This window comes from Neolamprologus brichardi, chromosome 15 (assembly GCF_056152115.1).
Source record: "Neolamprologus brichardi isolate AB-2024 chromosome 15, ASM5615211v1, whole genome shotgun sequence".
NCBI classification, from domain to species: Eukaryota; Metazoa; Chordata; class Actinopteri; order Cichliformes; family Cichlidae; genus Neolamprologus; species Neolamprologus brichardi.
The window spans coordinates 9,227,285-9,252,749 of NC_142118.1; the positions used below are offsets into that span (position 1 = coordinate 9,227,285).

The 25,465-nt window shown below is 40.0% G+C and overlaps 1 protein-coding gene across 2 annotated transcripts; it reads left to right on the top strand.

Moving 5' to 3' along the window:
- The first annotated feature begins 177 nt into the window (after positions 1-177).
- Positions 178-23,052, top strand: LOC102792397 (choline/ethanolamine transporter flvcr2b-like). 2 transcript variants are annotated; one of them, XM_087852010.1, is made up of 11 exons: positions 178-1,313; positions 5,893-6,034; positions 11,033-11,173; positions 12,468-12,535; positions 12,930-13,033; positions 14,937-15,047; positions 16,513-16,618; positions 17,179-17,290; positions 18,478-18,533; positions 20,152-20,314; positions 22,485-23,052. In XM_087852010.1, the coding sequence occupies exons 1-10, from the start codon at positions 720-722 to the stop codon at positions 20,227-20,229; spliced, it is 1,512 nt and encodes a 503-aa protein (XP_087708136.1). In that variant the 5' UTR covers positions 178-719; the 3' UTR covers positions 20,230-20,314; positions 22,485-23,052. The 2 variants fall into 2 exon arrangements, with proteins under 2 accessions (XP_087708136.1, XP_006797207.1); XM_006797144.2 differs by lacking the exon at positions 20,152-20,314.
- Positions 23,053-25,465: the final 2,413 nt, after the last annotated feature.

Below are 25,465 nucleotides of genomic sequence, written 5' to 3' on the forward strand. Positions count from 1 at the left end.
AACAACTGCAATAAAAGTGATGATTACCAGCATGTTTTATAGTTCACACACTACTAAGACACCAGAGAACAAATGACGCGCAATTACGCGCGTTAGTGTCTATAATCTCGATGTTACAGCGTGTTCAGATACCACGAAGACAGAGAAGAGTTTTATCTAATAACTCCGCCCTTGTGCATGAGCTTCCCGAGTTCGTTTCAAGATCCCAACGCGGTCTTTTAAGTCCGGGTGGAGGGTTATAGTAGCCGGCTCTCCGACACGTGGCACCGATCGGGAAACTAAACTTCAGATAACTATTAATCTGGCATTCAATCATCTGCAGCTCAAAGTTTGTTAACTTTCTCAGGATCTGGGTGAAAGTTCAGATCCTGAACTTTACCAAAAATATCTTCAGTGCTCAGCCGGGAGGAAATGAACCGATAGATTTTGGAGACAGCCGCAAAAACATTGGAAGCTCGCCTCTTTTTAAAACTTTTTCTCTTTCTAAGCATATATTTTTATGTAAAACAGAGTGGAGAGGGAGCTTCTGCTGCTGAATACATATCGTGTTAGGTCTGACTGTCGTGTACGTTAGACTTTCCTAAAGCGCTGAATGTTCCTCAATGAAAAAAGGGCGAATTCAGGTTCTTTCACTTTTGTTGAGTGTGGGTTAACAAAACCACAGCAGCTGAGTGCCAAGTTTATTCCCGATGAGTATTACTGAGGAGACCTAGAGGAACATGAGTGAGAAGCAAGCGCTGGAAGACACTAAACCAAACGAGGATCAGAGTGTATGGAAGGCGGACTCTGACAACCATGTCAAGCTGGAGGGGGGCGACGCTGCGAAGCCCAGCGACGTCTCAAGTGAAGGGAACGGCAGAGAAGGACTTCAAGCTACCCGCCTTTACCACCGACGATGGGTGATCGTCTTACTGTTCAGCTTATATTCGCTGAGCAACTCTTACCAATGGATACAGTACAGCATTATCAGCAACATTTTCACCAAGTTCTACAGCGTCGATGCTTTCACCATAGACTGGATGTCTATGATCTACATGCTCACATACATTCCCTTCATCTTCCCGGTAACCTGGCTGCTGGACAAAAAAGGGCTCCGGGTCATCGCCCTCGTCGCCACGGCGCTCAACTGCGCGGGGACGTGGATCAAAGTGGCCAGCGTCAGACCCAACCTGTTCTACGTGACATTCCTGGGACAGTTTTGCTGCTCTTTCGCGCAGGTCTTCATCCTCGGGATGCCATCTAGAATCGCGTCGGTGTGGTTTGGTTCAGGGGAAGTGTCCACTGCATGCTCCATCGGAGTCTTCGGGAATCAGGTAGGGTGTTCGATGCAAAGGCCGTCCTATAGTTGGAAAGTAGGTCAAATTAACGTTTAACCTACTTGAGAATGTATGGACCCTATGTGTAGGCTAACAATGCTAATAACTTGGACCTTGCCATATCTCCAAGCACGTTTGCGTAATTACGCACGTTTAAGTGACCATAGTGCATCACCAAGCAACAGTACTGGATGCTGGGGATGTGGGACAGCAACAATGCACACAGCGTGGACTGACATGCAAGACAAAACAAAGAGCTACAACAACAAAAACTATGTGTCCTAATTTATATATAACTTTTTAATGAGAGACAAAAAGTTTCCCAGACTCTTCCACATTCAGGAGAGTAATAGAAATAGTAATCCCCATCCCAAAAGACAACTATATATATATTCTGCCTTTATGTGTCTAATGGCATGACTTAGAGGAGACATGAATTACAAGCCTGTTGAATCTGCTATTACCCTCAGACAGCAGTGCATTATGTAATAGATAAACCTAGGGAAAAAGTCTGGTCAGAAAGTACTGTACTCAGGGGCATGAACGCATGCATAGATAGATAGCACTGCATTGGACTAAAGATGAGCTAAAAATGCATTAGTGTAGAAAACAAATTCAGAGGTGTGGAAGCATTCACGAGGAGACTGTTTTGAATGTGAATGTACATATGAAATATTAAATGTTGAGCACTTCATGTAAGCAAGAGTTAACCAACTATATATTTTTTTCCATTTTGTTTTAATGTTGTTTTGCTTTTTTACAAAAAATATACTCCCTTATAAAAGAGTTCATGAGCTGCCGATGTACCGCTATAAATTAGGAGCAACAGGGCAGTTGAAAATCACGTGAGCTGTCAAATCAGCACAAAGGAGTGCAAAGATCAGCAGTGTGCCTGGTATCATGAAATACCAAAGTATCAGACTTAACACTAAAGCTTTTTGAACAAGCAACGCTTGAGTCACCTTAACATCAACTCCAAGCAAATATCACTGAAATGTCATCATTTCTTACTGGAAAACAGTTGGATACAGTCTGAATAACTAAGAACAAACTGTTGTTCACAATCTGGGAATCTGCAAACACCTCCCAAATAAACTCAATTTACTTTTTTTGTCTCTTTTATAAAAAAAAACAAACATAACAGATGCTGAAAAACCTGATTAGACCACTGTCCAACCCTCCAATACTTTTAATTGGATTCATTCTGAACTGCCTGGATATTAGTGCTTTTCATCCTATCACAGTAGTATAATCATAAGGTGTCACACTCTAAATGGTTTGTTACATAAGGTTACACACACTGTAAAATCGAATTAGTTCCCAGAACTCAAAAAAATTGAGGAAACTCGTTGCCTCAAAAAAATTGAGTAAAGCTTAGCTAAAAATGACTAAATTAGGATAACTTATTTATTTTGAGTATTTTGTACAAGCTCATTTGTTCCCAGAACTCAAGAAAATTGGATCAAGTTTACGTAAGATGACCAGGTTAGGGCAACTTACTCATTTTAAGTACACTGTACGGCCTTGTTAGTTCCCAGAACTCAAAAAAATTAAGGAAACTCGTTGCCTCAAAAAAACTAAGTAAAGCTTACTTAAGATGACTGTTAGGACAACAGCCATCATTGCAAGTCTGCAGTATTAAGAATAACTTGATATTTCGACTGTACAATACTAATTGTTTACCTACTGACAAACATTTCAAGTTCAACTAAATGAAAAAACAATTTGTGGTAACCTGAATGTGATTAAAAATAATTAACAACACTTTTTGTAATGATGTTAAAATCTGCCCAACTTTTATTTTCAAACACAACAAAGTATAACAGCCAACATACTGGACACTGTTCTGCTGAACAACAAACAATTATATTGCCATCACGGTTATAATCTCACAATGAAACAAAGTCTCAGATGTAATTATTCTGAAAATAAGTTTAGGCCTACCACAAGTTTGTTTTGTACTTACTTATATAATCAAAATAAAATATTTGTTGTTCTGTCACAAGTGCAGTCTCTAATTTAAACAACACATTTGTTTTGCATTCCAACACATGAGCTGGAATGTTGTAATGTTTTAAGGATGGCTTGTTTCCAGTCCAGGCATTACTGCCTGAATGACTGTCATGGATCGAGGTGATCCAAATGTAGGTGCAGAAGAAAGTCTTTAACTTCCCTTAAGTACAGTGGCAGTGGATGTGGGTTGGAGATGCAATGAGCTTGAACCTGCAGGCGACCATCTTCACTGACCACACCATCTGTGACGGAGGACTTATCTGTCCTGTTGTCCTGCAAGCAAACAATCATATTTTTTGGAACATGAACTTAATTGGGCAGCACGGTGGCACGGTGGTTAGCACTGTTGCCGCACAACAAGAAGGTCCTGAGTTCAATTCCAACATCAGGCCGGGGTCTTTCTGTGTGGAGTTTGCATGTTCTCTCCGTGTTTGCGTGGGTTCCCTCCGGGTACTCCGGCTTCCTCCCACCGTCCAAAGACTGGGACTGGGATATATATATATATAATTACTTAGTTAGGTAGTTATGGCTATGGATTGAAAATACCCCACCCCACCCCTAACGGCTGCACCTCCCAAAGAATTTTGTCTATTTAATATTTTTAATTAAACACAATATTACATTTTACAGTGCATTTAGTGCCTGCAATGCTGGATAAGCAGTTTGTTTCTCCGAGTCTGTTCTGCAGTATAAATTTTAAACAGCTTGCATGCAAAAAAAACCCCTGAAAGATTGGAGAATTCTTAGTATTTTCCCCAACAGAAAACAGATACTTCAGAGTGAACAATAACTAAGACTTTGAAATATTAACCGAAAAACTGAAATGGGTGAACTTTAACAAGAAAAATGGTTAAAGTTCAACAGAGGAACATGTTTTTCTCAGTTATTAGTTAGTTAATGGAAGATATTAACATCCTATATTAACATCACATGACAGGACTGGGTGTAATAAAGGATAAAGGAGCGCAGTGTCATCACATGCGAAGGGACCTGGGACACTAGTAAGGCAACACTAATTCCAGCTGCTCTCGCTCTCTGGCATCTCTCTACTGCAGGCAGTTTGAACAGAGGACAGCAAGCTGTTAGGACACAAGCTCTTGAATCTTGAGACCTCTGGTCTCGAGCATTTCGGGGGGCCCGTTTCAGGACAGTTGAAATGCCGCAAAACAATACTTTGAAAGGGGACCGTGCAAATTCGGAGCTCAGCGGTGAAGAATGCCCGTGTTCCAAGGCTGCAAAGAATCTTGCTCCAGGCTGTTCGTCACTACAATGGAGTCCAGAGCCTTTAGGCAGAGCGGTCTCCACAGGGTCCTGCTTACACATGGAGACTTTGGGTGACCAGTCGGATTTGGCCCCAAAGGTTGAGACCAAGCTGTATCACCGTCGCTGGTTCATGCTGTTTCTCTTCAGTTTTGTCTCAGCAAGCAATGCCTTCATGTGGCTACAGTATAGCATTATTAGCAACATATTCATGCGTTTCTACAACATTGATGCTCTGGCTATTGACTGGTTGGCCATGATTTACCTGCTTACTTACATTCCACTTATTCTGCCCATCCTCTGGTTCTTGGACAACAGGGGCATCCGGGATGTTGTCCTCGTCGGGTCAGCCTTTAACTGCATTGGCGCTTGGATAAAAATCGGTAGCGCCAGTCCAGATACTTTCCCAGTGACCTTTTTTGGCCAGTTTGTGTGCTCAGTAGCCACAGTGTTTGTCCTCGGTATTCCTTCATACCTTGCCTCTGTGTGGTTTGGAGAGAAAGAAGTTTCCACCGCTTGCTCCATAGGAGTTCTGGGAAACCAGGTTTGTGTGAACTCTGTCTGTATTCAGCATCTCTTTTTTTTGCCACAGGAGGGTCTGTATAGTGAGGTCAGAGCTGTCTGTCAGTTGCCTGCAAATTATGCAGGGCAGACTGGATGTCAGGGTCACACACGACTGCTAATCGCTGCACCAATTCACTTTTAAAGGTCGTCCTAATCTTCAAGTTGTGTGCTTTAAATCTGATTTTAAACTAAGTTATAACGTAACTAGTTAAATAAAATTCTAGGCTCAAATGTCTTCTTCAGATTTATTGGAGCTTTGATATCAAGGTCATAAGTGATGTCATCCAGCTCTGTGTACAATTACTTCAGTCTACTTTTGCTTCTCGAGAAGGCGACTGAAACTCTTTCGCCTTCGGTCTAAAAAGAAACAGCGAGGCCTTATCTTATTTTCCTAAATCACACAAAAAGAAAACCCAAGAAGTCCTCTACAGACACAAATAGAAAACATCTGAGCAGGAGGTCTGAGGTCAGTGGGGTATACCATATGTGACGTTTTGCAAACTCAGCAAAAAAGCAACACCTCCCTGGAATAGAGGAGCCTGTTCTAAATAGAATCATATCAAGGCAAATAACAAGTATTAAATTTTTTTAATACGCACTGTGTAAAGTTACAAGGCATGTACAAGACATGGAAATAATGGGCTAAAAAAGCTAAGATTTTCAGTGTTTTAATTGAGTGAAAACTGTTTGTGGCACTTGTTTTCTTCTAATTCTGTTAAATTCTTCCATCGTCCTACAGCTGGGTATTGCAATCGGGTTCCTTGTGCCTCCTATCCTGGTGCCTAATGTGGACGACATGAATGAGCTGGCTCACCACATCCGAATCATGTTCTACATAACAGCAGGAGTGGCTACTTTACTCTTCGTCCTTGTTGTCTTCGGTAAGGTAATCACGAAAAAATAACTAAAATCACAAAGATGGTGCTTTCTTATTTAGTTCCGGTGGTTTCTAGCTACACAGACGGCTTGGGTTATATGTGTAATCTCTTGGTGTCTTCACAGCAAAACCAAATTATTGGGTATATTGTGTTGGTTGCACTGAAACCCTTAATATTCATCTTCCGATGGGGGTCAGGGTTTTTGATACAATGCATTTTCATAGAAAAGAGTTGAAGCCTGTGGTTCATTATTATTTCAAACACGATTTCTAGCTGCTTTGTGCAGCACGAAAGAAACTCTACACAACCTCCACTGTAGCAAAAACTGTGTCCTCAACGCCTCTGCATATAAAATGAAACTTTCCGCATGGCTAGACATCATGAAGCACAGAAGCGTTTTTTTCCCGTCAGGTTTTCGAATTTACATAAAATTGCATGAAACTGATGTTACTGTACCGTGTAACCGAGGATTTTTTTGTGAATGGTTAAAGAGTGACATTCGGTGGTGCTTTCGCTCCTGTCTGCTATAAAAGGCTCGGGCATTTTGACATGTATTGTATGAGGTTTTTTCTACTTCATGCCCGTGGGAATTTCTTATTGAGTAGGCTGACCTCATGAAGGTTTTAATTTACACCAAACTTACACTCTTGACAAGAAGCACCATTCAGTGGACCAAAAAAAGTGCTGACATGGATGCACGTACAACACAAAACCTTAGTTAAAAGGGGACTTTCATAAAAAAAGATATTATTGTAGCACAAGTGAGGTCATCAGAAGTGTCCTGAAATTCATCGTAAGTCATTTGAGCTATGGACATAAGAAAAAGAGAACTCAGCACTTTGTGGCAGAAGGAGGTGACATGACAAACAGCATGTGATTGATGAGGAAAAAATGCTTTGCTGTGTCTTTATATATGATTCCCCTTCAAATGTGGCATTTGTTGTGAAACCCAGAATCATGTGCTGTGCCATTTATGGATAAGATAAAACAACAGTACGAGTGTTTAATCAAAATGCAATAAATATGTTTTACTTTTAAAAACACTGTCCCATGAATATGCTGTTTTCCTGCAGCGGGGTAGGGAGGGGCGGGGGGCAACGACGGAGGCTGGCGTTCCTCATAAGCATTCTGCATTCCTAAACACAAAAGGATGCTTGTGAAGGAATTTCCTAGTAGTACCATGCACAGCATTTAGACTGACTATACAGTCAGTGTTAGTGCTTTGGCTGTAGTCTGTTGTTGTTAATGAAGCACTGTGAAATGCAAACCTCAGCTTATTCAGTGCTTATGTGACTGTTCGGTCAGTCACATGGTGTTTGCGTTCATAAGTACGCTTCATAATTGACTCTTGCTGTGTCAAATTTGCCTGTGACCCACTAAACAGTTATATATGATTCCTAGAGTAAGGTAGGAGGACTCACAATGCCTCTGTTTATGGTGAATACGAGGCTGGAGGTAGATAGTTTAGGTTAATCACTGGGTGAATGTGTAGCTGCAAGATGGCTGCAAGTTGAGTTTAATTCCCCTACCAGCACTTTTGTTAATTTATACATTATTATTTGCCCAAATAATGTCATCTGACGTTTCAGAGGGATTTTTGTGTTTAATGTGCTTGAACTGGCTCAGTTGAGGTCAGTAATTGCAGTTTTATTTTTTTTAACATTTCTTACAGGTAATTGTGTTTGGTTGTTTTCTTGATTCAGCTACATACAGACCCAAGTGACACTGATCATCTCATCTTCTCAAAGTGTATTCTCAAAATATCCAACCATTATTAGTGTAGCTTATTAAGTTTTCCAGTCACATGACCGCAAACTACGTGACATGTGCAACAGTGTAGGGTCAAGTGAATTAGACACTAGTCACACAGGCCTAGGAACTGGCCCGTGATCACCTGACAAACTCTGATCGCTAGGGAGAAATATGTATTTCCTGACTGGCTGAAGAAAACCTTCTTGCAATTGCTTTGGTCACTAGAAAAATGCTTCCAGTGGGCCGTAGTTTGCATGAAACACATCAACTTGTCTGTAAACACTCTCCAGCTACTCTCCAAGGAAAGAAAACTGTGAAAGGTGCAACACAAACTGGAAAGAGAGACCCTTCAAAGGACAAGTTACTTCTTTTAAAACATAAAGCCCAGAGGCACAACTTCTGCTTATGAAGCAAAGATTTCCTATTTCTTGTTTGTGTTGCACTTTGTAAAATAGTGCTACTGCTTAACTAGTAGTTAGCGTGTGTTTTCAGATGTTGACATCTTCCATGTAACTAATGGCACCCAAATCACTCCCAAGGAGGATTTGTTGCAGCACTGTGTTTGTGATCGATTTCATCCACCGTGAACCAGCAACCTTAAGGAACCAGTCACCAACCACATGCAATTTATTCTTTGTGACCAGTGGTTGTATCACATTCAATATAGCACACAGCCCTCAAGCAATGTGGGTACATTCCTCATGACCAGTGGTTAAATCATTTTCAATATGAAGACAACTGTCAAGTAATATGTGTATGATAACACACAATAAATCTCTTATATATATATATATATATATATATATAAAAAAAAAAAAGCTAGTTTGCGGGCTAGCATTTACATTTTTTTAAAGCGAGCTATTGTGAAAAACTTTATATTTGCAGCTTTTTTATTTTGGCATTATTACTGTGACATTGTAGTTTTGTTTTTGGTTCTGAAGATGAATATGACCATATTTAGATAAGAGGACATACATATTTTTTAGCTAGCACTAGCTAGCTTGCAAGCTTGGTTCATAAGGTGTTGATGAAAAAACAAATTTGCTGTCTATAAGTCAAATTTCGACTTACTGTCTACCTATCTAGAAAATTTGACTCAATAACCCAAAGTTACATATCTCAAAAATTTCCACTTGCGTACCTTAAAATTTAAACGTACTTAGAAATAACTTTTTTTTGTGGCAGAAGTAAGCTAACGTAAGCTACCTTTAAAAGTTATTATAATAATAATGGATTGGATTTATATAGCGCTTTTCAAGGCACCCAAAGCGCTTTACAATGCCACTATTCATTCACTCTCGCATTCACACTCTGGTGGAGGCAGCTGCCCCGGGGCAGACTGACAGAAGCGAGGCTGCCATATCGCACCATCGGCCCCTCTGGCCAACACCAGTAGGCGGTACGGTAAAGTGTCTTGCCCAAGGACACAACGACCAGGACAGAGAGCCCGGGGATTGGTATATAATTGGGATCCTACCTTTGGCTATCAAAAAAAACAGACTTAAAACAAATATTCTTCCCGGAAAAACTCACCTAAGCTCCATGCAGTGCCTTTTAGTTCAAAGTCCTAGACACAAGCCATACAGCTTGGCAGACATGTTGGCTCAAATCCAGACTTATCTACTTGAATGTGGAAAGTGCCATAATGTTTTTGTTTTTTTCTGTTGTTGTTTGGGTTTGTTTTTGTTTTGTTTTTTGTTGTTGTTCGCTTTGTTTTTCCCCTTTTCTTGATGCCGAAACTGTAAAAAGGAACCAATGTCAGTCTATGGCACAATTTGTGATTGTTATTTGTGCTTCACAATAAAAATATTTGAAGTGGAAAGTGCCATAATTCTAATTTCAGTGGCCACCAGAACATAAAAACTGCATACTTTGAATAACTGTTAATATTTAATAAAAATGCTTCAAAAGTTTGGCAACTTTACACCCAAATGGGGTCATTTTTTTCTGCTACAAGTTACCCATTACCCACAGTTTCACAACATTATAACTTGTGAAGTGCTTGTGATTTGGCACTTCTGTACTGGCTCAATTTTTGAGTCACAAAGGTTGCTATGTACTTTCAACACATATAACTCATCCCAGGGTGGCAGAGGAGGGTTTTTTTTTCGTTATATATATTTTTAGAGGCCTGAAGTGGCAACACTGTGCACAGCTATAAAAAAGGAAAATGTTTTGTTTTATAGCTGTTGTATATTGTATATTGTAGGGCCCTGATTTTTGGATCTGCGTACATTTTAGCGAGCAAGGGATGTGACTTATGCTGTTCCTGGTTACTCTAGTGTAAAAATTGACACCAGGTGGCTGCAGTAGTTTAATGACACATATATACTAGCTCACCCTCATGCATACATGCAAGATGCCATGTGTGAGGTTTGTCCTGCTGGCAGGACCATCTGTAGTCCTGCAAAAGGGCTGTGAGTCAGCTGGGCAGACAGAGTCCCAGGATTGAGAAATTTGCATAAACTGTGAGGTGAGAGAAGATGCTTAGCTTCTGCCTTTCCTTAAAACAATCGTATAAGTTAAACTTGGAGACCGTCTGCTTTGACATATGAATACTTACTGTTTACTGAAAAGGGAGAATTACCATGACGATGAAATCCAAGCCATATAGGAAATTTTACCTGTGATCAGTCTGAGAACTCCAAAGGTTATTTGAATAGAAATTTGCATTCTTCCATGTGCAGTGATGACTACGCATACAGCAGTTGAGATCACGGTATAATTTCAGTCTCATCACCACCATTGGCAGATCAACTGTGTAAAAGAGTAGGACACTTTTGGAGGATTAGTGAAAACAGCTTACTGTACACAGACCCTCATGTGAGATTTGCCAGAAGGAAAAAAGGTGTCTCTGGTTCAGTTACAAGAAATACAAAAACAGACATCTGTTTATCCCTACAAGGCCGGGGGCACGTAGCTCCACCCAGATGTCTTCAACACCAGATATTAGCTGATTTTCACTGGAGCAAATGAGAGTATAGTGGGTTACATAGAGGCATTAGAGCCTGTCCAGTCTTGCCTGAATGTGTCACTGGCTCCTTCCAGGAAGAAGCCTGTGGCCCTAGGGAGGAAATATAACCCTGAACTTATTTCTAGCACTTTAGCATTGATTGATCCTTTGAATATTACAGGTGGACGTATCCACCAATAGAGTTGCTTCTTATTGCTTTCCAGTTTTCATTGTAAGTGTGCAGACTGCTGCTGTTTACTGTGTTTCACACTGTTGTCGATCTTTCCACATGTCAGTTTTCCAGGAGCGTCCGAAAATTCCACCAACTCAGGCCCAGGCGACAGCTCGCAGCATTCCACCAGAGCAGTACTCCTACATAGCCTCCATCCGAAGCCTGCTGCGCAACAAGCCCTTCATGCTCCTCGTCGTCACCTATGGTTTGTCATTACTGTTCTCCAAATTTTTGTTAAATTATGTTGTCATTAACTTTTTAGAACGGGCTAAAAGACGTTAAATCGTACGTTGCATAATTCAACATTAGAAATTCATGAAAATACGTTACATTTTTTTAGAAGGCGGATTTTTACTAAGGTAGTATAAATTCCAATAAGCATGGTTGAACAAGCCATCCCAAGTGAAAATGTTGTTATCTGTGGTGATTCCTCCACAGATATCGGGTAGAATCACACCTGAAAATTCCCTTCGTAGTGCAATGGTGTTTATCTTATCGCAGATTACGTAGTCCTCAGTCATCAGCTATTACAGTATTCCTCGAGAAGATAAATTGGATTTACCTTAAGAGCTCCAAAGTTCATTTATAACCTGACAATGTTTAACACGTGCGTTCGGTCAATGTGACCCTAAGATCCCGAAGATCAAAGATTTGATGAAGTGGAAGGAGTCTGAGATAGGAATTAATTTCTTTTTGGGAGCTCTTGGTTACTTGAGCAAACAAAAAAAAGGAATGATAAAGTGTCTTTTTGAAGAGATAAAGAAAAAAAAATATCATCTAGGTTTTATGTTGCTGGAAATTGAATGTAGTTGCATTTTTTAACCAGTAACTCAGTAATCTTGAGATTGGATAAACTGGGAGGGATATGTTTCATTATTTTATACTAGTAACAAAAATAATCAAAAAATAATTGTACAAATATTATCCTATGGTGCATTCTTTGTTGGGGTTTTCTTGTCATGTGTCTAATCTTTCTACTAATATGTTTCTGACTCTCTGATTATCACACCTGTCCCTGTCACTTTAACTGAGCTGTAGCTGTAGTGCAGGGGTGGGGAACTCCAGGCCTCAAGGGCCAGTGTCCCGCAGGTTTTAGATATCACCCCGGGTCAACACACCTAATCAGATGATTAGTTCATCACCAGGCCTCTGGAGAATGAACTAAGACATGTTGATGAGGTCATTTAGACATTTAAATCAGCTGTGTTGGATCAAGGACACGTCTAAAACCTGCAGGACACTGACCCTTGAGGCCCGGAGTTCCCCCACGCCTGCTGTAGTGTTTTATTTTTTAGGTGGGGACACATTTAGTAACACATTTATCCTCGTTTTAGAAACTACTCTGATCAGGTTCATTAGAAACACCTACTAAACTTTTTCATCATTCAGTAAATGATGTTAGTTTCATGATTCCTGAAAAGTGGGAAGGTGAAAGATATTTTTGTCCTGTGTTTTTTTCTGATTTCAGATTTTATTTGATGTTATTCTCTATTTTGCAGGTCTGAACGTTGGTTGTTTTTATGCTGTTGGGACCCTGCTGAACCGCATGATCATCGTGCATTACCCTGTATGTCTGTTTCCTCTGCACTCATCTCCAATCATTTCTGTTGCCTGTAACTCTAGTGACACAGATGAATAGTTAGACTTAAATAGTCAAGTATAAGGTTTAACATTTTAAACTAATGTAACTTAAGTTCAATAAACAACACTGTAATAACAGATTTATCACAGCTAAACCAAGTTTGGACGTTTGTTCGCTTACAAGCTCAAACCAATGCTATATTTAAGGCATGGGTGCCATTTCTCTTAAATCATTTTATAAGTTAAACAACAGGAAAAGGGAACGATCTTCTCTGTTTGTAGTACTAAAAAGGTGTGTGCAACCTCCTTGTGTGGATCTCTAGTTAATGCTTGTAGATATCCAGTCTTTGGGCGCTGCTCATTGTTCTTGGCTTTTTTAGGGAGAAGAAGTGAACGCCGGGAGGATTGGCCTCACCATCGTCATCGCGGGGATGGTCGGCTCCCTCATCTGCGGCGTTTGGTTGGACAGAACGAAAACGTACAAGTAAGGCGAACATCGAAAAGGGAAAGTACGTTAGCAACAGTTCTTCCACAGGGGGTGTTGTGTTTTGGGAAAAATAAGACAAAAGGACATGCAGAGCAGGAGATAAAAATCAAACGTTATTTGTAACGAAACTGAGAAAAAAAAAACAAAGCGATGGGCTGATAATCTAACTTACCACTTTTTCCGTGCCACCAGTAAGCAGCCAAATGAGTGCTGTTTTTTTGGGCCGTTTTCACCTTTATTGACAGACACGGTGAAGAAAGGACAGGAAAGCAGAGGGAGAGAAATGGGGGAAGACGTGGCAAAGCAACGTCAGATTTGAACCTGGGCTCGCCGCTCACAGTCGTATGGAATGTGGTCGCCCGCTCAACGCACTTTGCTAAATCGGCACCTGGTTGTTTATTGTCTTCTCCCTTCTGAACTTGGCGTCCTGCAGATCTTGTGTTGCGTCTCTAGATCTGTTTATCCAGGTGCAGCATCCTGCTACGGCAGCGACCTCTGCGCTCTTCCTCCGGCCCCATGTGCTCTCAGGCTGTGTGGTGACAGCAGTGTCCACCCAGTCGACTCCCTTCTGTTGTAGCTACAACAGCTTTGTATTGCAAATGAGGGGGAAAGCAATAATGTTTAGCTTTATTGTCTAATTCCCCACATTGTAATTATACTATTACATTGAATGGTGTTCATTCATAAATTTATGTCAGTTTGAATATTATTACCAGTTCTACAGGACTGCATTTTTCATGCTTTAGTATTTATTTGTTATGAAGCTTTGGATGTATAAAATAAGCTTTCTTTGAGATGGTGTGTTTAGGGGAAGCAAACAGAGGTGGTGTTTACCTTCAGTGTTTGTCACCCATTGTATTGAACTGTGAGATGTGGGCTCACACGAGGTGTGGAATCCACTTCCTTCCTCTCAAGACATTTACAAAGGCCTTATTTTGTGTGACAAACAGTAAAGCAAACAGAAAAGGGTACCTGCTATTGAAAAGATTACTCCACAGCACACCTAGTGGCAAAATATTGACATTGATGCCCATGCAGGCAGCAAGCTTTTGCTGTCAATGGACAAAAAAAAAAAAAAATTGATAACAGCCGTTCAGCCTTAATACAGGTTGTCTGAGGTAGAGTTGAGCTACACCCTTGCACCTCCTCTTTTCTCAGGCATTAAAAATGTTATCCCTCGACATTTCCCAGTTAGACTTTGCTCCGTTTTCTTTGTTTGTTTGATTTATGTCAGATTTTTTAATTAATAAATGTGGCATACATGAAACAGGACAGGAAGCAGTCTTGCCCACACATAAAAGATTTTGGAGACACAGATTAAATGAAATGCAGGGGAAAAGTATACCCTCGTGCTACAAACATAAGCTGAGGGATTTCCCTCCTGGAAAAGCAAGTTAGCCAGCCCACATGAAGCTAAAAGCCAGAAATGACTTGTGGTTAGCTGTGTAGGGTAGGTAGGAGCATTCGTTTTGTCTGGTAGGTGGAGCACAGAGGAAAAAGTGAAGGAGAGAGAGCTGGTTTCGAACCCTCCAGCTGACTGGGGCCTCTCTGTGTGGTGTCTTTTTTTCTTTGCATGTTCTGCGTGCAAAGGTTTCCTCCCACAGTCCAAAGACATGCATGTTTGTTAATTGGTGATTGTACACTGGTTGCCTGTCTCTTATGTAATAGGCTGGTGCCTCTCGCCAGATGACACCTGGGATACACTCTAGCCAACATCCACCCCACCCCCAGAGACCTGAAATTCTCTAAACTTCTGGCAAATACTTGCTGCAGCTTTACGTTTTGTTTCTTTTACTTGCAAAACTGCCGCATTACATACTGTTACATATGTGTGTGCAGTCATAATGATCACTGCTGTGCTGACAGTGACATGTATTACTCATGCTCTTCTTTTCCCCAGGCAGACGACCCTTGCAGTTTACCTCTTGTCTCTGGTGGGGATGATCGTTTATGCTGCTACACTCAGCCTGGGACACCTCTGGGTGGTTTTCATCACCGCTGGAGTACTTGGGTATTCTTTTATTGTTTCTTCTAACATTTTGGTTTTTGTTGGGGTTTTTTACACAAGTAATGTCATTAAAGGACTTTATTTCTACTCATTTACTACTTTGATTCTACTTCAGAATACCTTTATTTCTGTGAAAAGAGAGAGAACAAACACCCCTCATGAATATAAAAATTTTGAAAGATACTGTGGATCTGTAAAAAAATCACCAAAAATAACAAAATATGGAATGTATCTGTAATAGGCAAGTGAGTGGGCTATTGTATTTGTACATTTTAAAAGTATGTATAAAAGTATGTGTGGACACTTTCGATTCAGCCGTTGAAACATGCAAAAATCTTCTGTCATGTCCTAAATTCTGCTGCTGGTCATTTCCCTTGGCCCAGTACCTCTGTTGACATTTGCAATAATAATTTACAGCCCTGGTTGTTTCAGCTTCTACAAAAATGTAGACCCCACAAAGTTTAGATAAAGGCCTGCGTTTGCACCTAAACTCATGAGAAAAGGAAAAATGTCCTTATGTAAATACATAAATATGTGCATATATGTGCATTCATTTAACGTAACTGAAATGTGTTTTATCAAGAAAACCCCGTCGCGGTGATGTTTTCCTGGAAGCCCATGCTGCAGAGCAAAACAAAGCAAAACGAAAAAATAGAGACAGCGAGAGTATGTCATATAGTAATAATGGTGCAGGATTATTTCAGATCACAAAAATAAAAATACATAACCTCTATGAACTGGGAAAACCAAACCATTTAAATGTTTATGGGGGAAATCATCTACTACGTTTCCTCTGGGTTGCCTCTCTCTTCTTGGAATTAAAAAACAATCGTGTTCATCCAGTTTAACCTTTATGTGGCTGTGAAATGATTACACCCTCAGCAGCACACAGTGATCTTCCAAATTGGAATTCCTTTCCTCTGGAAGTGCATCTGCATGATCCATGGCAGACATAACTTTAGCCTTGTTTTTTTAAAACAGCATTTTTTTAAAGAAATGTGTTTGACATTAAAGGTCAGCGTGTCTGCTGCTTTGTAGTCTCCGTATCATATTGACAGAAGAGAAGAAATGTGTCTGTCTACTGACTCAGACTGATGTGTTTAGCTATTTCAGCCATGTCAGAGGCTTTTGATTTGAGTTTCACTTGCTGTCACTTTAGTGGAAGAACAACACCCTGCTGTTGAATGAGAAAAAGAATCTGATGTGACTGGACTGCTTTGAAAAACCTGCTGTTCCAGTGTTATTAACTTGAGACAACATGAGTATTGATTTCCTGGAAGAACAATCAAATGTTGTAGGTACAAAGTGTCCATGCACTTGTCAGCTAACATGATAAGGGGCATTTTATTGAACGGAGCCAGTGTCCTGTTTACGCATTTACACGTATAAAACTGTAGCAAAAAAGCGAGCAGCAATTAAATAAACTCACAAATTCTTTTTTATGCCTATTGTGGATCCTTGTGTCCAGGTTCTTCATGACGGGCTACCTGCCACTGGGCTTTGAATTTGCAGTCGAACTGACCTACCCGGAGTCAGAGGGAACGTCTTCTGGCCTCCTCAACTGCTCAGCACAGGTACAGATCAATGTTTGCAGTGTGATAGCAAAAAAGAAGAAAAGAACCATTGAAATGATGGATGTAAGCTGTGTTCCCTCCATGGAAAAAGTGAGTCATTCACCCTGTTGCTCTGGAGGAATTGACTCACTATACTGTAAATGCAGGTTTTCACAGGAATTTTGGATATAAACAATAAAATGGGATTTTGTTGACAGCTGGCATTGCTTTGGAATAACGTGCTTTTGTGGGGGGGTTTGGCATTATGAGGCAATTTTGACTTCCTTGTTTATATATTTATTTCGTAGTTTTGTTTATGCATTTGTAATGCCTGTTCATAAGCAGGCAAGACAGATTCTCTCAACATCACGGCAACTGTGCGTGATATATTTGCAAAAACTCAGTGTGTAGTTGAGCTTCCTTCATCTGGTGCATAAACATATTCGCCAGCTGCAGAAGATCCAAGATGCATGAAAATAAAAACCGAGTTCAAGGACGGGGTTTGGTCTGCATCCTTCCCGGGTGCGTGCGAGCGCTTGCTTTAATCCTAACTACCCCATGTTCTGCACCCATACACACAGGTGTTCGGAATTATATTCACCATTTGCCAGGGGAAGATCATTGACGATTACGGCACGCTGGCAGGAAACATCTTCTTGTGCGTCTTTCTTCTGATAGGCACAATAATGACAGGTAAGACCTCTGTGACTGTGAAAAATACACAGTTTTGAGTCATAACAGAGTACTGATTTAATGTCACACATACAGAAATGCACAAGAATTGTCTTTGCTGTCACTTTATCCTGTTACGAGTTTACTAATACTCCTGTGTAAGAATGCCACGTTCCTAGAAAGCAGGACTTAGTTATGGTGTAATTTGGAGGAATACTTGAGAACATAATGCTATTTTTTTATTGCACTTTACACATAACAGACAAATTTGTCACCTCTTTACAAGAAGGCTGTCTGCAGCTCAGATAAAACAAAGTCTGCGGCTTGAGGTGGCATTCTGCGTCATTCTTCATCATCGCTAGGAAGAGATTTTCTTTGAAATTAGAGAACAACAAAGCTGTATACAACTAAACTGTTCAGAGGGAGGAGTGGTGAACATTTGCTTAAGCCCTGGAACCATTTAGTAAAGACAGCGCATAGCTCTACAGACACACACTCAGCAGGGGTGTGTTTTCAGGTAATAAAGGTGATTTCATAACCACTTAGGAGATTTTTCATGACCCATCGATGGGTTTAGCAGCAATGTTTAACTTTTTAAAAATGCCTTAACCTTTAATGACACTTCTTAAAGGTCAGCAGACTGACTCACTAACTGCTTTTTGTTCATATGAGTAAACTTGTTGTTGTGGTCATGAAGTTTTAAAAGAAAAACAAAATGTTTGTAAAAAAACAAACAAACAAAAAAAATCCGCCCTGCTCTCCGATTGGTGATAAACCTTTATATGAACGTACATGAAGGCACCATTAGAAGGCAAGGCTGCGATCGTTTTTGTAAAATATTCTCCTCCTTCCATGAAAATTGAAGTTAATTATTAAATTACAATCACGCTGGGTTTTTTTTAATAATTGCTTTTGACCGGAGTTTCTCAGCAGGCTTAGTTGTTTTTAGATTTGCACTGGTAGCCACACACTCTTTGAAAATAGTTAACAAGGTGTCTTAACTTGAATGCCACTATTAAGACTTGAACGTGTCTGTGCATAGGAGCCACCTACTGGATAGTCACTGTTATTACTTCGTTTCAATAAACTGTTTAACTTGTGTGAAGTAATGCGATCCTGTTTTGTGCTTGTGTTTGTCTCTGTGTTTGCAGTGGAGGATCCATGAGCTAATGCAAACTTACCCTCTCTCTGTCTTTCGTTTTTTACAGCTTTAATCAAGTCTGATCTCAGGAGGCAAAATGCTAACCTGCGGGCCAAAGCAGCCGTAAGTTTTGAAGCAAGCCAAGGGTGTAGCGCTTTGTTTGTTTGTTTGTTGGGGATATGAAACAAAAGCTGTGGTACTATGAAGTCAAATAGGCCTTTTCACGGAAGACATTTTGACATGTCAGTGTAGGAAAAGCGTTTTATTCTTCTTCCTTTGGCTGCTCCCTTTACACGTCGCCACAGGGGATCATCTGCATCCATCTCACCCTTTCACTTGCATCCTCTGCTTATGATTAATGAATCATCTCTGTGGTCTTCTCTTTTCCTCCTGCCTGGCTCCATTTCAACATCTTTTGTCCACTCCTCTGCTCATGTCCAAACCATGTCATCATCTCTAACTTGCCTCCAAACCGCTCCGCCTGAGCTCTCCCTCTGCTTCTACTCATTCTGTCTTGCTTCTACTGACTTTCATTCCTCTTTTCTCCAGAGCATACCGCTGCTTCTCCACATTCTTTTCGACCCGCTCTCCACTCTCACTACAGATCACAATATCATCATCCACAGAGACTCCTGCCTGAGTAATCTGTCAACCTCTCCATCACCACTCCAAACACAAATGGGCTCAGAATCAATCATTGATGTAATACCACCACCTCCTTTAATCCATCTGTCACTCCTACCGCACATCCTGCCACTGTCTAGCTGTCCTCATACATATCCTGCACCACCTCTTGACTTCCTCACGCACCACCACAGTTCCTCTCTTGGCATTCTCTCATGTATTTTCTCTAGATCCACAAACACACAGTGCAACTCTTTCTGATCTTCTCAGCTCCGCACATCCCCCTTGTTATTGAAAAGCAGTACCATGTACTGCAACAGATGCCATAAATAAAATATTTTAATAGTGTGTCAAAATGTCTACTGTGAAAATGATCCATGTGTTAAGTGTTTGTCTGTCGTGAGCGATAAGTCACCTGTGCATCCCGGGCTCCACAGAGGAGGACTGTTTTTTGCCTTTGTCTTCTGTGATCCTGCATGTCTGCATCAGTTTAGCTAAAAGACGCTGTTGAATATTCACTGACTCTGTTGGCACTCTGCACACTTAAATATTCTTATGTAAACTTTTATGGAACTTGTCAACCGTTATGACTTTATGGTTGCGATTTTCTTCTGTTCTTAAGTCATTCTGTCACCATACATTTCTTTCTCTTTCTGGGTGGGTCTCCAAGATCTGTGGTGAAGTTGCTGATAAGTGCTTAAAGTTTAATTCCTCACATATATATAAATGTGTTTCAGTCTCTCAAGCCATCTTAAAAGGAGTCAAATTAAACTAATTTTTAGCTCAAGATTTTTATACTTGGACTCTGCTAAGGCTTCTTCTGATTGGCTGCCCCTCACAAATGGAGCATTTAAATAGCAGGTGTCTGTTTAAGATGACTACGTTATTATTAATATGAAGACAGAGCCAAGCTTTGTGAAACTGAGCACTTAGAACACAGTGAAGCCTGAGCTTTTTGTGTACATACTCCGGCCTCACTATTTGAAACTGATTAGCACGAGCAACCACTAAACATATATGTGTGTGACAGATCAGATTCTGGTGAACTTCACTCCAGACTGGAGCCCCACTCCTCTATAAACACTGAATGAGAAGTGATCAAAAGCATTTGTTTTAGGAGGAGAGGCACAAGTCAGGACAAGACTACGGAGCCACATCGCTAATCTCCGAGCAGCAGACTTCTTCTCAAGCCTGATCAATAAAACTTTTCTGCTTCTACAAAAAAAAAAAAAAATTAAAAAAATATCTCAAATCTTAGCTCATCATAAAGGTGCACAAAGGTAGGAGCACAAAGCAATCACCACACACTGCCACTGATCAAGAGCACCTGCTGTACACCCTTTTCACTGTTACACCTGTTTTACTGTCTCTATGTGTTTCTGAGGATCGTGCAAAAAAAAATCATAATTACACAATCATGAAAATCATGTGATTTTTGATTCTTCCCCATGAAGCCCTGCTACTGATTTTCTCAGTAGCAGTTCTACTAAAATCAGCTAAAGTCACTTAAGGACAATTAAGTCAGCTGGGGGTAATCATTAACCCCTGCATGAACCTGTTGATTCCAAAACACTTCCTCACATTGGATTACAGCTACTTCTAACTATCCTATTTTTGAACAGCTGACTGGCTTAAACTTCCCTCATAAATGCGAATGGCACATCCATATAGGAATAAAACCGATGGCTTATCACAGTAGGAAATCAAGAACGAGATCATACAGCTCATCATGCTGTATGATTCACTTTAGTGTTCTTGTGTTTTAGGAGGCCGGCGTGTGAAGTTGTTGCCCGCGGCATGGCTTTGATTGGATTTGAATCACAGCGTAGTGTTTGTGATTTTTCAGATGAAGTCAGCGCGGTACTGCTAATTTTCCTGTTCTTGCCTGTTGTTGCCTTTGCTTGCTTACAGCGCTGACCTATATACTACTAATACCACCAGAGATTTCATCTAGTTAAAAGTCTGGCGCTCAACATGAATGGAATAAAGTCCTTGCTAGTTGGATCTTTACTTAATCCTCTTTTTCACTCCATCTTTGCTTTAGTTATTTAAAATCATGAACATGTAATTTTTTTTAGTTAATGATTATGTGAAAAGAAATTAAAAATGACATTATAGCAATAACCAACATTAAGCTGATCACAGTTAGGGCTGTTCATATAACGATATATATCGGATGACGATATAAAAACATCTATCATTTCATTTTACGCTATAGTTTGTTTTGTGGTGTCGCAAAATAAACTCTTTGCGGCAATATTTTTTCATCGTTTTGATGGTCACTGTAGTGGCTATATTAATTTCTTAAAGTTCTCTCTTTCTCTTATATTTTATATAACCACACTACTGATGGACGAGTGCCTGTTTTTGTGCGTTGTCGTTAGCAACAGCAACGGTTAAACCATCGCGTGCCCACTTGTTTATATTCCACATAAACCTTTCACAATAAAGCTCAAGAGCCTGTTGAGACTTTTCAAAATAAACTGAATCACGTGAAAGAGCAGATTATTTACGGATGAGAAGTAAAAAAGAGCCGCCAGGTGCTAAAAAATAAACCTTAGACTCAAACGTTAGAACAGGCTGTTCCCTGCAAACTTTCAGACATTGATTTTTGCAGTTGCATGTAAAGTGTACACTGGATTGAGGCACACTTTCTGCTGCTGTTTGTGCAGTACCATGAGGATTTTCTTTCCCTTTTTTTCTTGATCTTTGAGAGTATTTCTTGATCTCCACAGCTGGTTTTTTACTGTTGGTTTCCGGTGAAATTTGCTCTCATTTATGCTAATAGTGTTCAGTCAGCTTCATCTTTGACTCGAGTGTCACAAAGGTTTTGAAGAGTCAGATGGTTTACAGCTCTTGAACCTATCTTATCTGTTAATTAAGGTTGTAAGCAGGTTCATTTTTCAAAGTAAGGAATGTGATAAAACCTTTGCACTTGGCCCAATCATAGATTTTTTTCTACAGTACATATAAGGGTAAACAAAAAAGAAAATTAACACTTGAAGCATCCAATTTCCTGCCTTTCTGTCCTTTGTTGTGTTAATACACAACAAAGGACAGAAAGGTGAAACATTTATATTTATTTATATTCACTGACATTTTTGCAGTGCTTAGATATGCTCTAACACGTAGCACAAGTCTTTTCTTTCACATTTAACAAATTCCGCTATATATAGGCTAATTTATCTGGCTTAGGGTGTTTCTTTACATAGTGTGTATGAATATGCGCATAAGCTATCATTATGTTTAGCTGAGCTTCAAGACACTACCGTGACCTGGATGACTGAGAATGTACACAGATGTGTCAGGCTAAATTTGTCATGACTCCAGAGACTCTTTTGGTGGAAGCTAGCCCAAACAGACTAAAGTCTACAGAGACAAATGGTGTTTTTTGTGTTGAAGGCACTAAAAAAAGACCTACTGATCTGACCCATCTCTTTTGATTTCCAGGATTCTTCCGACTGGCACAATGGAAGCCTGAGTGCACCTTCTGTTATCATCGAAGCCAAGCTTTAGACACAAACACACTAACGAGCCTCAAAAATGACCGTCATCTCATCCCTGTTATAGTGCAAAGGAAGCCTTTAGATCAACGTGACGGCTAAGAAAAGCTCTTTGATCTGTATAATTACATGAATGAAAATAATGTCACTAATCAGAAATATTTTTGTAATATTTAAATATAAATGTTATGAATGAATCTGCGAGACAAATCTGAGAAACTTTTGTGCCTCAACAGTTTTATTGGTATAGTGCACTGCTGATTATGTATACAATGAAAAAACATTTTTTTTCACTGTATGCAATATGTAAACACAGTGTAGGATTTCTAGAAATTTTAGGGAGATATTTTTTTATGAAATTAGGGAACTATTTATTTAGAATTCAGGGAAAGATTTAGAAAGGTTCTCTAATCCATAGCTTCTACTGTGAGGGAAGAATGGGAAAAATATGATGAATTAAGGTTTTGTAGTATTTTTGTAACAATCTTGTTTTACTTTAACATGAAATAAAAGCATTGCATAAACATTTTGATTGATTTGTTTTTTTCCTCATGCTTGCTGCATGCAGAAACACAGTGTGCTCACCGTTACAGCATAACTCAAACACAAATGCACCACACCCATCACAGGCCTGAGAGTAGAGACATGCAGTATTGTTACTGTTACACAGTTTTAGTGTTTAAATCATTTTTAAATGGAGGCATCTGACTAGACCCAAATTCGTTCTGCAGTTTCAAAAAGATCTCATCAAAATACAGCCGGAGCCAAAAGTAAAGCACTTGTCTAAATGACAAGAATGACCCAAGAAGACTTTTTGTCGTAGCCTTTATCTCCACATTGTGACATCAGTCTTGCATTACATAACAGGAATAAGACGCTGAGATAGCCTAAGTTGATAGTGGAGCTGGTGCTATTCATGTGAAACTAACTGCCACGTAAAAACTGATTAATTTACATGATTTTTCCACAGTGTTGTACGTCATAGTAATAAATCTGCTATTGAAATGTGTCATTCTGTTATCTGGATCCTGTGAACTGATAACTCTGTACTGAGTTGTGTTTAAAGATAAACACATTACTGCCTTACAGTACACAAATCTACACGCACACGCTGGGACTATGGTTCCCCAGGAACTATAGTCTAAGTTGCTGACGAGAAGATGAAGTCATATGTGGGTTTATCTTGGATAAATCAAACAGCACATGGCAGAGCCCAGCACTCTCCCCGATCTGATCTAAACTGAGACATTGTTTGAAAGTTGCAATTCAAACGTAAAAGGCTGCTATGATAAAAGGCGGCAGGTACAAATGATTCCAAATACAAAAGCATGATGTTTTTTCTGTCCTTCAGTGAAACAGAGAAGCGGTGTGCACATCATACCCATCTGTTTGCTCTGATGAATATAGGATTCAGCTGGATCACAGTCATTAGATTGCCATTGTTTATTCAAATTCCACTTTACAAATATACATGCAAGGCTTTGTGTACCTCATTCGACCACACGGTGGTAGCAGTGTTACATAAAGACAGGCACAGGATTGTCTGGGGGGGAGCAAAAAGAGAATTCATTTACATTTTGGGGGCTTACTGATTGCAGTGTAATTAACTTTAAAAGTGTCTGGTGCAGATTAACCTGACAATATTTATCTTATGCATAAAGCAAGATGACAATGGTGAACTTCTCATTGGCATGAAGAGATAACTGGCCTCTGAGCAGTTCTGTTATGAGATCATCCTGACTTAAGGCCAGTACTGAGAGAGCCGTTCTTGGATGATCTCATTGTTCTCTAGTTAGCCTGTGACTGATCCTTTGGCGCAGATATGTTTCTAGATTTTGAGTCATGGGTTTTTCGTGGTGCTACAGGTTCATCAGCTTATAAATATGTGGAAATACTACTGAGCAGTAGTATATCAATTCTGCTGTCACTCACTCCCCAGCAAAGCTGCTTTTAAGATTTTATCAAATTTGTCAAGAAGAGAAGCTGTAGACAGAATTTCTGGGGCTTATATTTTTTGCCATGTACCACACAGTAGACACACAACTAGGAGTTTTATTAATGTGGAATACATGAACCGCATGCAGAAAGGTCACAAAAGCATGAGGACAGGCAGGGTGTGACCTCTGTCTCACTAGGGAAACTCCTGCCCACCCACGTGTAGAAATGGATGTTTGAATAAGGCCCCTTGTACCAGGATGACATTTCAGAGCTGCTTGGAAGAACTTACTGTACATGCAGGAGGAAGGTTGGGTCACTTGCTTGTGCTTCTACTTGTCTGTTGTCACTTCTTTAGTTGCTTCAGTTTTCTGCTCTAAATACCAACAAGTGTGTATCTCAGTGGATTGAAGTTGCATGGAGGTAGAAACATTTTCTCTTCTTGCCAGTTCATAAAACAGGGCCTGTCACAGTTGGAAAACCGCAACACTGTATTGGGTGAGCTAAGATATGTAATTTTATACTTGGTTATAAATAAGAGGTGTGACATTGTGGAGCTGAAATAAACCAGGTGAACATTTTTTAGGTTCCTGGGGCTCAGTATCACAGAGACGGTTGTTAGACATCTCCACTCTGGCACAGAAAACTTCTGAAAGAATCTATACAAGGCTGAATTTCCAGGCCTTTCTAACTGGTAAATAGGTGCAACAGACAAATAACTGAAGAGTCTGTAGTGGGAGATTAAAATCACCCTGATCACCATTGGCACCCATCTACCAAGCAGCATAGATGCAGTTTATATGTATTTGCGTAAATGCATTTTTGTTATACAACAGTATATTGCATAGTGGTAAATGCTCTCCTGGATCTCTGTAAATGTTATTTAAAAATAAGCCTGAAAAAAGAAGCCAACTGGACTTTTTTAAGTTTATGAAGACATTTCACCTCTCATCCATGAGGCTATTTCAATTCTAAAAACAAACAGTGGAGTCT

Excerpts from the sequence above, each read along its gene's own strand:
- LOC102792397 (XM_087852010.1), top strand. The coding sequence starts at position 720 with ATGAGTGAGAAGCAAGCGCTGGAAGACACTAAACCAAACGAGGATCAG. Across the intron at positions 6,035-11,032 it reads CTTCGTCCTTGTTGTCTTCG|TTTTCCAGGAGCGTCCGAAA; the intron begins GTAAGGTAATCA and ends TCCACATGTCAG. Across the intron at positions 13,034-14,936 it reads GACAGAACGAAAACGTACAA|GCAGACGACCCTTGCAGTTT; the intron begins GTAAGGCGAACA and ends TCTTTTCCCCAG.